This window comes from Mesocricetus auratus, unplaced genomic scaffold, assembly GCF_017639785.1.
Source record: "Mesocricetus auratus isolate SY011 unplaced genomic scaffold, BCM_Maur_2.0 Super-Scaffold_100714, whole genome shotgun sequence".
Classification (NCBI taxonomy): Eukaryota; Metazoa; Chordata; class Mammalia; order Rodentia; family Cricetidae; genus Mesocricetus; species Mesocricetus auratus.
Window position 1 is genome coordinate 10064223 of NW_024429270.1, and position 14227 is coordinate 10078449.

Below are 14227 nucleotides of genomic sequence, written 5' to 3' on the forward strand. Positions count from 1 at the left end.
GACTTCCTGTCCTGACTTCCCAGGATGGCAGTCCTCAAGCTGCAAGATGAAATAAACCCTTTCCTCCCCAAGTTGCTTTTGGTCATGCTGTTCTATCACAAATCCATAGGTGATGTGGGAGCTTAACAGATTTTTGCACTCTGCACTCTGCCGGCAGCCTTACTGTATATGGCTCAGAGCTGGATCTGGCCAAGTGTACCCCAAATGACTCCAGAACCTCTTTCCCCTCGGTTAGCTGGCAGCAGTTTCTGTGGGTGCCGTTGCTGGATTTTGAGTTTACAGACTAGGTGAAGTGTCTTTACCCCAGATTACCACGAGGATACCAGACTGCTAGGCTAGGCCGCAGCCATCAAGAGCACATAGGTGCACGCGGATAGTCTTCTAGTAGCCGTTGCTGCTGGTTTCCCAGGGGACGGGCGGGCGGGCGCCGACTGGAGTACCACCGCCAGCCTGACAGTAGGACTTGGGATGCACCATGAAACCTGCATCCACCAGGCATGATTCCAGGGCTGGATCCAGACGTGAGTCCAGCCGCTCTCCCAGTCGTGCAACATCACAGTCTCAACTGGGCGATCCTCGCTCACGCACGGCGTCCCTGGCGTCTATCTCCTCTGTTGCATCTCACAAGGGACTTCCACCAAGCGCCACACCATCTACTAGGTCTTTACAGTCAGTGTACAAAGAACAGAGTGCCAGCAAAGCGCCACCAAAGAAGCCCGCCCAGAGCCATAAGGCGCCCCAACCTCTCCACGTGTCTCAGAAAATCAAGGTACATGCATCAGTCAAAAGACGCGCTGATGGCCGGGCCAAGGTCCCAGAACGATTCAGAGACAGCTTCAAGCATTTTTTCCGCTCACCCACTGGAATGTTGAAGGTCTTGAGGATGGTGAGCAGAAGCTACCCAGCTGGAAGAACGGGAGGAGGGAGGGCAGTGGCCTCCAGAGTTGAACAACGGTTGCTGGTGGAACAAGTTGTCCGCAATTCCCTTTACTACAGTTTTCTGCCCCCTTTCTTGTCGCCAACCCTGGCCCCGCCTGTTTTTTGAGACAGAGTATCACTAATATAGCCCCAGCTGACCTGGAGCTTACTATATCAACCAGGGTGGCCTTGAACTCATAGAGATCTGCCTACCTCTGCCTCCAGAGTGCTGGAACTAAATGCTGGTGCCACCACGGGCCCATTATCAGTACTAAATTGGCAATTTTCTCCCCCTCTCCTCTTTTTTCTAGGGTTTCCCCTCACAAATGAAAGTAGAAAAATAGGGAGTAAGTAGCAGAAAGTTGTAAATTAGCAAACATAACTGGTGAAGAACTGCCATCTAAAAGAGCTATTCAAACAATACAAAGCAGGCAACCGTCTAGCGAAAACGGAAGTGAGGACATAGATGTAAGGTGAGACCAGGGGCGTGCTCCACTTCTGAACAGGGAAAGGACGGCTGATAGGGGCGCAAAACATCTGGGAATGAACGTTTAATGACCCAAGCTGACCCCAAAATAGAGAATTCAGACAGAACACCACATAAAAGCAGAGGGAAAGCAAGAGGCCTGTAAGGTGGCTCTTCGTAAATGCCGCTATGGCCAATCTTGAAGACCAGACTTCAATTCCCAGAACTCACAGGGTGGAAGGAGAGGAACGTCCCCTGAAAGTTGTCCTCTGACCTTCACATGCTCCTTCTCCCCCACCTAATACATACACATAAGCAAGTGGGCTTCTGAATGATGAAAGTGAATCGGAACAGACATGTTTAGGGCCAGCTCTTTCCGATCAGGAGATATCGTTTGGATGATGCTCAAGCTCTTTTAAGAAGTAAGCACTGGGGGACGACTTCTTTTTCCCAGTGACTGAATACAGGGCCTTGCACTTGCCAGACACCCAGTGAGCTGAGTCCCCATCCCTTTCCGAGTGATTGTTTTACAAAATCAGTCTAGCACTGACATGAAAACTTGATCAGGTTTAGGAGAAGCAAACAGAGGTCTCACAGCACCCAAGCAAAGATTAGTGTTCGGAACCAGGGTGCTTAGCAAGTGTGAGATCCTGGTCCCCAGAACAGAGAAAGTTTTACCATATTAACAAAAGATATCCATCTGATTTTTAAAACATATACCACAAAGAGGAAACACAAGGATGATTTGCTTTAAGAACTCTTTAAAATAACCCATCATATTATAAAGGAAAGGTTATGAGACTAAATCAAATAGTGTTTAAGAACATGTGAAAAAAAACTTGAACATTTGTTTCTGGTTCCCAAACAGGAAGAAGAGGAGGAGGAAGAGACATAAAAATAAGAATAGGGATTTCATTGATATTATAAAGCTAAACATCTTTACTCCCAAATCAGCAAGATCTTCAGTTAAAGTATCACAAGTTTTCTTATTAAAATGAAGAAGAAAAGTGATGCCTACCAATGTTAGTGAGGGCTTTTCTGGAATGACTAATCATAATGAGGAAAAGAAATAAAAATACTTTAAAAGAGGCAAAATACATTTCTTTCCTCTGATATGATTATACACTGGGAGACCATTTAGAGCAAGATAATTTAGCTGGCTGGCAATCAAATTAATAGACGAAGAAACTTTCTATAAATAACTAAAATGTAAGAAGTCAAGCTTAGTGATGCATTCCATTAACCCTAGCATTTGGGCAGCAGAGGCAGGCAGATCTCTGTGAGTTCTAGGCATACATAGGGAGTTCCAGGACAGCCAGAGCTCCACAGTGAGATCTTTTCACAAAAACATAATAAAAAGAAAGTGTTTCTCTTCACTACAGCCATCATAGTAATCAATATTGGGCAAAGAGATAAAAATAAAAACCTATAAGAGGAAAACTTTACAGAGGGAAAACTCAGCACAACAATTTGTTACTAAAAGTTAGATGAAATCCCAATTAAAACACCAACAGAGTTAATGTAGGAACATGACCAAGGCAATCCTGGGTATCATAAACAGTCTGAAAATGAAACCTTAAAGAACTGAATCAAACAGTAGTGTGATACAGATGAGCCTCCCTACCGTTTGAAAAGCCTCTGGAGGCCACGATGGCTCAGCAGTTACAAACACTTGCTGCTCTAACCAGGCTGTTTCTAGCACCCAGATCAGTTGGATCACAATCCCCTTAAACTCCAGCTCCAGAGATCTGACATCCTCTCACCCTCTTGTGGCCTCTATTCACACACACACTTTAAAAAGAAAAACATTTAAAATATACAACTCAATGAGAGACTCAAAAGATTCACAAGCACATCTGAGAATTTAAAATATAGCAAAGATTGCATTTTTGGTCTTTGGGGGAAAATCCTAGCATCTGACTGATATAATCAACTGAACAGAAAGAAAACTGAGGTTCTAACTCACTATTTCTGTGAAAAGCATCATCTATTTATTTAACCAATATATACTTGGATTTCCTTCTAGAAATACAAAGCAGAAGTAGTGATTTCTTTTCAGAAAACAGACTAGCTGGGAGTGGTGGCACACGCACCAGCACTCCAGAGGCAAAAGCAGGAGGTTCTCTTCGAGTTTGAGGCTGGCCTGTAATGCATGGCAAGTTTCAGGCCAGACAGAGCTGCATAGTGAGATCCTATCTAAAAAAAAGAAACAGTAAGAGACTAGGTTTGGATAGAGAAGAAGAAAGACACTTAAAAACTTTTCTGTGTTCAATCTTTATTTACATATTTAACTTCAAAAATATACTTTTAAGTAGGGCTGGGAATGTATCTCAGTAGCAGATTGTTTGCCTAGCATGATGAAGACCCTGGATTTAATCCCTGGCACTGAAAACAATAATTAGTTAATTAAAAATTAAAAAATACAAGCTAGAAATATAACTCGGTGGTAGCATGCTTTCCTGGCATATGCCGGGCCCTGAGCTCAATCCTCAGTGCTACAAAAAATTGGTTAATTTCACTGGGCAGTGGTAGTGTAGTCTTTAATCCCAGCCCTTGGGAGGCAGAGGCAGGCAGATCTCTGTGAGTTCGAAATCAGCCTGGTCTACAACAGCGAGTTCCAGGACAGGCTCCAAAGCTACATGGGGAAACTCTGCCTCAAAAAAAAAAAAGTTAACTTAAAGCAGTGTTAAAAGTAAAATATTTGTGAAAAACAATACAGGCATGGGTTGAAAAGATGACTCTGAACAAACGTTTGCTGCACAGGCCTGGCCTCCTGAGTTCAGGCCTCAGAAAGTGGATGAGGTGGGATGTAGTCTGTAATCCTGTAATCCCAGAATTCCTGCAGTGAAATGGGAAGCAGAGACAGGAGAGCAGACCTGAGTACACACATAGTAGCAAATAGCAAGAGGCCCTGTCTCAAACATGGTGGAAAGCGAGGCCTGTTACCCTAGGTTGACCTCTGATTGCTACATATATACTAGAACACATTCACTTGTATACACACACATAAACTTGTACACACACACACTTTTTAAAATACAATCTACTGCAGTATAATCAGATTAAGTGTAACAATTTCTGCCAGTTAATATGTGCTACTGGTAAATAGCTACATGCATTGAACAAACTCGTTCTTTTCTTGCAGAGTATTATTGCAGCATCAGTGTCTTGTTTCATCATTGGCGGCGCCCATGAGGTGTTTATAGCAATCACAATTGAGGAAACCTGCATTGCCCTATTTTTTATCGTAATATATTTGGTCACCCTTCAACACATGCTGATCTGCGTACACTGGCCTTTGCTTGTAAGTGTTCATTTTCATAATTCAAATGTAAGCTTTGCCCATAACCCCAAGAGTAATCCTGCCCCCACTTTCCTCCAGGGAAGACAAAAGAGCTCTCTAGAACTGTGACAGGGTTGTCCTCCCAGGGGAGAAACCACCCAAAACCTGGAAAGGTCCCTTGGACTCCTCTGTCTTCAGGACAGCCTCCTGCTTTTAGCTGAGGGTGCAGAGTCCATCTCAAAGGGCTTGTCTGATTGAATACGTCATGTTTTCACCTTATCCTAATGAAGACTACAGCCTGTAAAATAGTGTATGCTCCTGCTTTTCAAAGAGTATCACCCACGTAGATTTACAACCCACCCCAACAAGAGTTGGCATAACAAGAGTGGTGGAAAATCTTCGGAAAAACTCTTATAGGTTGTAGGACGATCGTATTTGTGTAGGTTTAGGAGCTGCAACCTTGAAGGGTGTGGTATCCAATTGAGAATTCTTGAAGCTAGTCTTGGAGGCACCCAGCTCTCTGGAGAGGCAATATGGTTTTGTTCAGTGACCAACGTAAGTCCAGTCCCTTGCTAGCTCTGTGACCTTTATATTTTCAGGAAGCTACTGGGAGAGGGTGATACAAGGCTTTGCTATATAGAGCAAGTTAGACTTGAACTCACAAGCTAACTTAGGCTGATCTTAAAAATAACATCCTCCTTCCTTAGCCTCTTGAGTACTGGGATTACAAACATTTGTCATCAGACTCCTAAAACTCTGTAGCTTCCCCATCTAGGAAATGCAGAAACTGGGGGGGGGTGTAAGGAGGAGTCCCTACCTCATAGGTTTTCTGCAACATTGGAATGCATATAGAGATGGCGTAGTACTTAGCACCAAGTATACACTCAGCACACGGTATCCAGAAATGGAAAACAGGCTGGTATTTGGATAGCTTTGGCCGCTCTCTCTTGTACTGTGAACAGTCCTGACATGGTTCCTGGCTCTTCCACACCTCCCTCCCTTTGTTTATGTGGTAGTGGGAGTTGAATCTAAGGCCCGTGCAAGCACTCTAGCATTGAGCTCCTTTTCTCTCTCTTAAGATTCATGTCTCTGAGTATTTTGCTTACCTGTGTCAAAGAGCACTGTAAACATGTCTGGTGCCCATAGATGACAGGATAGGGTGTCTGATCCCAAAGAACTTTAATTATAGTGAGTTGTAAGTTACCACATGGATGCTGTGAACCCAACCCAGGTCCTCAGTGAAGAGCAGCAAGCGCTGTTTACTGCTGAACCATCTCTCCAGCCCCACACTTATATATATATATATATATATATATATATATATATATACATGTGTGTGTGTGTATTTATATATATAAAGTGGGAGTGACTCAGTAGGAGTGACTGCCATAAATACTTGGGTACCGTGCCAAGACCTTATTTTAACAAACCAAATGACTCTTTCGAAGGGTTTTAACTTTTTATTTTATTTATGTGTATCATGGTGGGGAAGTAGGTGCACAAGTGTGTGTCCAGGGAGACCAGAGGAGGGTGCTGGACCCCCTGGAGCCATTGTGAGCTGCCCAACATGGGTTCTGGGAACTGAACTCAGGTATTCTGCTGAGTCACCTCTTTAGTCCCCAAGATTTTAAGAAGAAATAGAAGAAAAGCTAAAGAGAGCCATGAGACACCATGCCCCACTATAAGGTATACAGGAAATATCCAGGAAGTAACCCAGACAGGCTGGCTAGCAGGCAGCTCTTGAGTAAGAGCTGCTCACGAGAGGACCTCTGCTCATAGTGGTCACAGGAAGCTTGGACTAACTCTTACACTCATAGGCTTTTGATCAACTTCAGTAGAGTCAACTCTTTTTTTTTTCCGGTTTTACGAGACAGGGTTTCTCTGTATTATTTTGGAGGCTGTCGGTCCAGCCTAGCCTCGAACTCACAGAGATCCGCCTGCCTCTGCCTCCCGAGTGCTGGTTGAAGTTGTTTTTAACCCTTCAAATAGAACCCAAATTCTTGCCTCTTATCCTCTATCTTCCTTTCTAGTCTTGCCCTTTTGGTTTCCACAAGATGAAGGACATGGCACTTTGATGCAACCAGCTGCCATTGGGTAGTAACGGGGGGAGGCCCGGGTCCAGCAAGAAATGTTCCACTTTAGTGAGGGTGCTCGGTGAAGACCAACGTGGCAGCAGGAGTCGTGTCACAAAACAGGTGGGAGGACCACCAGAATTGTTGGACTCTGCACAGTCTAGAGGCACCAGGGTGCATGGAGTCACTTCCTCCCAGCCTTTCTTTCCAGACAAACTTACTTGGTTCTTAAAATGTATAGGATGGAGATAAGTGGTGATTTCTAATTTAAAGGCCCATACAAGCATAAAATCACTCACCTCCCATTCTTATTCTTGTTTGACAATGAGCTGGGGGTGGGTCTAGAGATGTAGCTCAGTCAGGATAGGCTTGCCTGGCATGCACAAGGCCTTTGGTTTGATCTCCAGCACTACATAAACTTGGTGTGGTGGCATACACCTGTCATCCCAGCACTCAGGAAGCAGGGGGGTCAGAAGTTCAAATACCACCGGGCGGTGGTAGCACATGCCTTTAATGCCAGCCCTTTGGAGGCAGAGGCAGGCGGATCTCTGTGAGTTTGAGGTCAGCCTGGTCTACAGAGCCAGTTCCAGGACAGGCTCCAAAACTGCAGAGAAACCCTGTCTCAAAAAACCAAACCTAACTAAACAAACAAAAAAAGTTCAGATACCAAGACCAATGACTCATGTACCTCAGCTACATGAGTCACAGACTGGGAGAAAAAAAAAAACCAAGATGAAGGTCACCACTCATTGGGGACACAGAATGGCTAATACATCAGGCCTTAGCTCCCACCTGATCCCCCCTCCCCCACACACACACCTTCGGTCAGCTTCAATGAGGATTATTTCAGACTATTATTCAGATTGTCAGAGAAGGCCTTTTACTTATGGTAAAAAGATGTGGAGGCAAAAAAAAAAGAATGTAAAAAGAGAAGAAAGAAAAGAAAAGGAGGGAAGGAAAGAAAAAGAGAAAGAAAGATGACCGTGGACATCACACTGCTGAGAGTTCTAGCCACTGCCTGGGTGAACAATCCTTCAGCAAGTTACCAAAAACTGGGGATAGGAAGAGTCTTTTGTGAGAACTGATTGAGTTCTCGTATTAATACCTTGGCCCGGTACATGACACACTGTAAGTGCTCAATAAATGTGTGGTGGCAGAAGAGGCAGGCCAAGCACAGCTCCTGGGGACAGCTCAGGAGCCAGCGCCAAGCACGGTGAGCAGTGTTCTAATGCAGTAAGATCAGGACAGTACCAAAGACTAACTTGATCTATTCATTACTGTATTGTTATTAATATGCTGTGGTCCAAACTCTCTATGATCTAGCTCATTTTGGCTTCTAACAGCTATCATTGTTTTCATTTTGGTTGTTTTTGTTTTTGTTTTTGTTTGGGAAGGGTTGATTTTTTTTTCTTTTTTAGGCAGAGTCTCACTCTGTAACCCAGGCTGGCCTTTAAAGTGAAGTGATCCTCCTACCTCAGCCTCCTGTTTCTCAAATTCTCATTCACATCCCTGAGAATCTTGTTTTACACAATCATCAGGTACAAAGTTTCCCATATAGCTTTGACCTCCTCTCTAACCTCAGCTGGCCTCCCCACAGTGGTCAGACCTCTCTTTGAGTCAGCAGAAGCCAGCTCACACGTATCCCTCAGCAGTCTTGAGCTGTGGCCTCATGCCAATGCTGACCAACAGTAAAGACGTCAGTGCCTTACCGGAGGCACAGTATGTAATGTTCCAGATTCAGTGCCGTCTAATCCTCAGATCAATGCAATCAATCCTAATCATGATCCCCATATTAAAAAATCAGCAGGCTGAGCCGGGCGGCGGTGGCACACGCCTTTAATCCCAGCACTCGGGAGGCAGAGGCAGGCGAATCTCTGTGAGTTCGAGGCCAGGCTGGACCGACAGCCTCCAAAACAATACAGAGAAACCTTGTCTCATAAAACCAAAAAAAAAAAAATTAGCAGGCTGGTAGTGGGGCAATTAAAAAAAAAAGACCCCAGGTCCCATATCCAAGAATTGACAATCAAAGACCTCAGTAACAAATACACTGTGAACTTATTTATTTCACACCATGTGAACTCTCCAGAAACCTTCCACAGACAATGATGGAAATGGATTGGATGCTGCACTTGCTGTCTAAGGTAACAGACAGCTCATAACTTCTTTGCTGTGCATGCTCCTGTGTGAGTCCATAATGAGATGAGTTCTGATTCCTCTTCTTAGTAGTTGTTCAATCTGAAACAACTCAGCAAACTTCTCTAAGATAGCTACTGCATTCTCTGTGGAACAGCAAGTCTTTCAAGAGCTTCTTTGAGACAGTGAAACAAGGTAGTCTAGGAATTGCTTAGCATGTTGAAGGCAGCCGTTAAGGGCATCCCAGTTGCCTACACTAAATCACCAGGCTTCTGTCTACATTTAGGCTCATACCCCAGATGGGCCACCACCACCAGTTAAGCCATCAAAAATGTGGTGATGAGATAGTTCATTTGGTAAAGTGATAGCCTTGCAAGCATGAGGACCTGAGTTCAATCCCCAGAACCCATGGGGAAAAAAAACAAAAAACAGGCAAACTTGTAATCTCTGAATTGGGGAGACAGACATGAGAAGATCCTTGGGCACTCTGATCAGATGGTCTGGCCTACTTGAAAAAGTGAGGACTAGAGAGATGGCTGAGGGGACCTGCCACCAATCCTAATGACCTGAATTCAATCCCTGGGGCTCACGAGATGGGAAGAGAAAACCAACTGCCAAAAGTTGTCCTCTGACCTCAGTATACATGTGTGTCATATACATCCATTCCAAACCACACACACAGACACACAGACACACTGACACACAATAAATACAATGTAATTAAAGATAAAAAAATATAAGACAGACAGCTCCTGAGGAACGACACCCAAGGTTGTCCTCTAGCACACGTATGTGGGTCAGGGACACACACACACATCCACACACCCCACTTAGAATGCTCCAATTATGTATCTGGGTCAAATCATATTGTTCTTTTTACCCCAGGCTTTGGCCCCACCCACACACTGGTACAACTAATCCATCACTGCTCTACCATCAAAGTGTAGTGTCCCACTCTAGGAGAAACCCCTCCCATCAATGCTCACCCTTCCAGTATACAAACAGGCAGGCTGACCTGTAGTTGAAAGGCCTACAACCAAAACCCAGAACAAAGGACGTAAGAACTTGAAGACGTCAGGCTGATTTAATTCTGGTCTTGCCTCAGACTCAATTTTCTGGAATGAATGGCTGTGTTCTTCAGGTGGATTTGTGTGTTCCCAGCACACATGACCTCACAAAAAATACAACCCAACTTCCAGAGCATTAGTTTTTACCTGTGGATTTAGAAGATGTATTAAGAGAATGAGCTACTAATACAAAATGTATCACCCAAACTCTTATATTTACATATTTTAAAATAAATAAGTTATGGGATAAAATGAAGGATTCATATTAAAATATAAAACTTTTAAAAAGTAATGTTATAGAGGGTCAATTTTGGCCACCCTAGACCACAGAATCTAGAATTGCTGTACGCTTTAAGAAAACCCAGTTGAAGGGGATGGAGAATGGCTCAGTAGTTAAGAGTGGGTACTGCTCCCACAGAGGACCCAAATTCAGTTCCTAGACCCACATAGGACAGCTCACCAGCTCACAACCACCTGGAGATCTGGCTCTAAAGGATCCAACACCTTCTTCTGGACTCTGGGGGTACCTACAATCACTTGTGAGCATACCCATATACAGTCTCTCTCTCTCTCTCTCTCTCTCTCTCTCTCTCTCTCTCTCTCTCTCTCTCTCTCTCTGTCTCTCTCTCCCCCACATATATGTGTATCTGGGGGTACCTACAATCACTTGTGAGCATACCCATATACAGTCTCTCTCTCTCTCTCTCTCTCTCTCTCTCTCTCTCTCTGTCTCTCTCTCTGTCTCTCTCTCCCCCACATATATGTATATATATGTGTGTGTGTGTACTTATATACAAAGAAAAGCCAATGAAAATGTTAACATCCCTAATGATGTTCTAACAAAATCAAACTCCTATCCAAGACTTTAAAATCACATAAATTCAAATCCCTGAAAAATTTCAGAGGTTTGAAGGTCTCAGTCAATCAAAGAGAAAGGATTCAAAAGGTATCCACCCTTATATGGGTAAATGACCAGTTTAAATATTTTGAAATACCATTCTCATTTACAGTTGACCAATTTCAACTCTGCATTGCAGGATCTTATCAACAGTTTCTTTTCAACTGTGTTCCTTGGAGGAGTTGCCCTGATAACAATTCAAGAAAGAGAAAAAAACCGTTTGTGCTTTATTGGAGGGGTAAGTAGAGGCCTCCATGGTTCTATTTAAGATTAATAGTCGGGGGCCAGCGAGATGGCTCACTGGGTAAAGGCACCTACCACCAACGTACAGCAAATCTGAGTCCTACACAAAAGGAGAGATGGACACACAAGTTGTACTCCAACCTCCACAAATGCAACAGAGTATACATGTGCATATACAGAAACACACAACAGAGTACACATGTGCATATACATAAGCACACAAATAAAGTAATGTAAACATTTTTAATTAAAAATAATATAGCCTGGCAATGGTAGTGCACGGCATTAATCCAAGCACCGAGAAAGCAAAGGCAGGCAGATCTATGTGAGTTCAAAGCCAGCCTAGTCTACAAAAAACAAAAAAACAAAAAGAGTACATCAGGACCCTGAAAAAGGAATGCCATCAGGATGTCATTAACATTAACAAAGCAGAGAAGACTTATTCTTAATTGTGTGTGTGTGTGTGTGTGTGTGTGTGTGTGTGTGTAGGTAAGTGTACACCCATTCAAATAGTTGTGGAGGTCAGAAAAGGACATTGGATTCCCTGAAATTGGAGTTAAAGACAACTGTGAGCCTTTACAAGAGTCCTGGGAATCAAACATGGGTCATCTACAATGGCAGCAAATGATCTCAAACAATGAGCCATCTCTTGAGAACCCTTCTCTTTCTTGTAGTAATGTCTTCAAATGTCAAGTTGCCCAAACCAGGAACTCATGAAACTCACAAAACACCAAATAAGTTTTTAAGTCTACAGAAGAACTTTTGAAAACCATATACATTACATGTAAAACACAGCAAGAAGTAAACCCTTATAAATATGTGTCTTAGCCTTCAATTCCATGACCAAGGAAACCTATAAAAGAGAGCAGTTCAGTGGGGGCTGGCTTACATTTGCAGAGGATCAGTCCATGAATATCATGTCTGGGAGCATAGCAGTGGGTAGACAGCCTGGGGCTGGGGCAGTAGCTGAGAGCTCACATCACAGGCAGCAGGGAGAGAGTGAGCCTGGGCCTGCCTTGGACTTTTGAAACCTCAAAGCCCTCCCCCAATGACAGACCTCTTCCAACAAGGTCACACCTAACCCTTTTTAAACAGTTCACCAACTGAGAACCAAACAGTAAAATACATACCTTATCTTATAGAGGCTCTACTGATTCAAAACACCACACTCTGACTTTGTTTTTCTGGGCTAGACAGCTATATTAAACACAGGTATGAATGGGGGAGCTGTCAGAATTGAGTAACTTAGCTTGTCTAAGGAGGAAGGGATCCTGCCTACATTGAAGTACTAAGTGTGTGCCCTGCACAGGGTAAGCACCTCCTAAATCTTATTATTTTATAAAAAGGTCTCAAACCCAGGGCAGTCTCTAATTTGCTCCGTGGTTGAGGATAAACTGGAACTGATTATCCAGCTTCTACACATTTCCCACTCCTGGGTTGTATTGCAGGCATGCATCACTACGCTTGGTTTATGCAGTGCTGGGGATCAAACCCAGGACCTTGTGCATGCCAGGCCAACACTATGCCAACTGCACCACTTCCCTGGTCCCTTATGTAATCATTAAATTTTCAGGTTTATAGACACCTAGGTATGTTCTTAGAATGAGGTTAAATACTTTGTCCTGGGTCACAAAGCTTAGATACACTGAACATAAATGCATATCAAATAGAAGAATGTAAGAAATAACCAATCAAATGTTTGAAGAACAGGAAGAGTAAGGAACTGGGACTTGGTTTAATAGTGTGGACAGAAATGAACCAAAAACAGAAAATAGATTAAGTCAAAGGTGGTGTCTCAGTGGTAATTGCCACTAAGTATGATGGCCTGAGATCAAGTCCTCGACTCCACACAGTGGAGAAAAAACTGATTCCTTCATGTTGTCTGAAGCCTCCAAACACATGCTGGTGCATGCACAGGCCTACAGACACACACACACACACACACACACACACACACACACACACACACACGAGAAAGAAATGTAGAAACTTTAAAAAAGAGTTTAAATTCTTTAAGTTCATTCCATAATTGGTAAATATTTGTCAATGCCACTGCATTGTGCCAAGCTGGAGTTGGCCAGTGGGAGCAGAGCCCTTTCCCCTGAGAAACTCAAACAGGGGCTGAACAAGGCCTCCTAAGAAACTGTCATCAAGATGCCCACAAAGAGAAACATCCATGCATGGGATATCAGGTGCTATCATTCCTGGTCCCAGTCTGGCAACTCATCAATTGAGCTTTGTACTGCCACGGTCACCAAACACCTCCTGCCTCCATTTCTTCCTGCCTGTGCTGACATCATTCCATGTCTTCCTGCCTATCCAGGTTCTCTCTCCCTTCATAGCCACTGCAGGAGGATTTTCTGAATCTTAAACCTGTCCCCTCCTCAGAGAGCTCCAGAACATTCACCACCCAGGCTCAACTCTCCAGGCACTCAAAACTGCAAAGGTCATTATCGAAAGCTGTGACCCTTAGATAGGGCTCCTCATGTTGTGGTGACACCCAAACCTAAAATAACTTTCTTTGCTATGACGTAACTGTAATTTTGCTATCATTAGGAATCGAAATGTAAATACCTGGTTTTCCGTTGGTCTCAGGTAACCCCTTGAAAGGGCCAGTGGGCCCAAGGGTGACGACTTGTATGTTGAGAACCACAGTGCAGTAGATAGTCGTATGACCAGGTCACTGTGGGCTGCAAACGTCACTGTTTCCCTTCCTCTTAGAAAGACAAACCTGGCCTACAGCAGCCGGAAAGGGACTGGTTGCAGCTCTCGACCCCGTCGTCGGAGAGGAATAGGAATGAGAGACAGATGCTGAGCTGGTTATACAGTAATCTTTCCTTCCCACCTGTCTTGTTGTCTGACAGACCCTGTGCGCCACGGCAGCAGTCCTGTGTATCATCGATATGCTGTTGGTCATCAAGAAGATGGTGACTGACAAGAAAAAGGGCCAGGAAATGTAAACTAAGCCCTCCACCTCAACAGCAAGGCAGGAACTATGCTGAAGTCACCTAACTCTTCCCAGCATTTGGCAGAGGCTTATGTCCACGTATAATCATTCCCACCAGACCATCACGGAGCTCCCAAGCCCACCTGTGTGTGACCATAAAGACAGGGCTGCTAAGTTGCCAACTCTCCTACTTCCTCGTG

General features: G+C 44.0%; 1 protein-coding gene across 2 annotated transcripts; it reads left to right on the forward strand.

Moving 5' to 3' along the window:
• The first annotated feature begins 475 nt into the window (after nucleotides 1–475).
• LOC101824714 (CKLF-like MARVEL transmembrane domain-containing protein 1) lies at nucleotides 476–14217 on the forward strand. 2 transcript variants are annotated; one of them, XM_040740777.1, is made up of 4 exons: nucleotides 476–886; nucleotides 4530–4688; nucleotides 10977–11075; nucleotides 13945–14217. In XM_040740777.1, the coding sequence occupies exons 1-4, from the start codon at nucleotides 476–478 to the stop codon at nucleotides 14038–14040; spliced, it is 765 nt and encodes a 254-aa protein (XP_040596711.1). In that variant the 3' UTR covers nucleotides 14041–14217. The 2 variants fall into 2 exon arrangements, with proteins under 2 accessions (XP_040596711.1, XP_040596712.1); XM_040740778.1 differs by having other exon boundaries at nucleotides 476–769.
• Nucleotides 14218–14227: the final 10 nt, after the last annotated feature.

Coding starts and splice junctions, on each gene's coding strand:
- LOC101824714 (XM_040740777.1), top strand. CDS start 476: ATGAAACCTGCATCCACCAGGCATGATTCCAGGGCTGGATCCAGACGT. Junction 4,689..10,976: donor GCGTACACTGGCCTTTGCTT/GTAAGTGTTCAT, acceptor TCTGCATTGCAG/GATCTTATCAACAGTTTCTT. Junction 11,076..13,944: donor GTTTGTGCTTTATTGGAGGG/GTAAGTAGAGGC, acceptor GTTGTCTGACAG/ACCCTGTGCGCCACGGCAGC.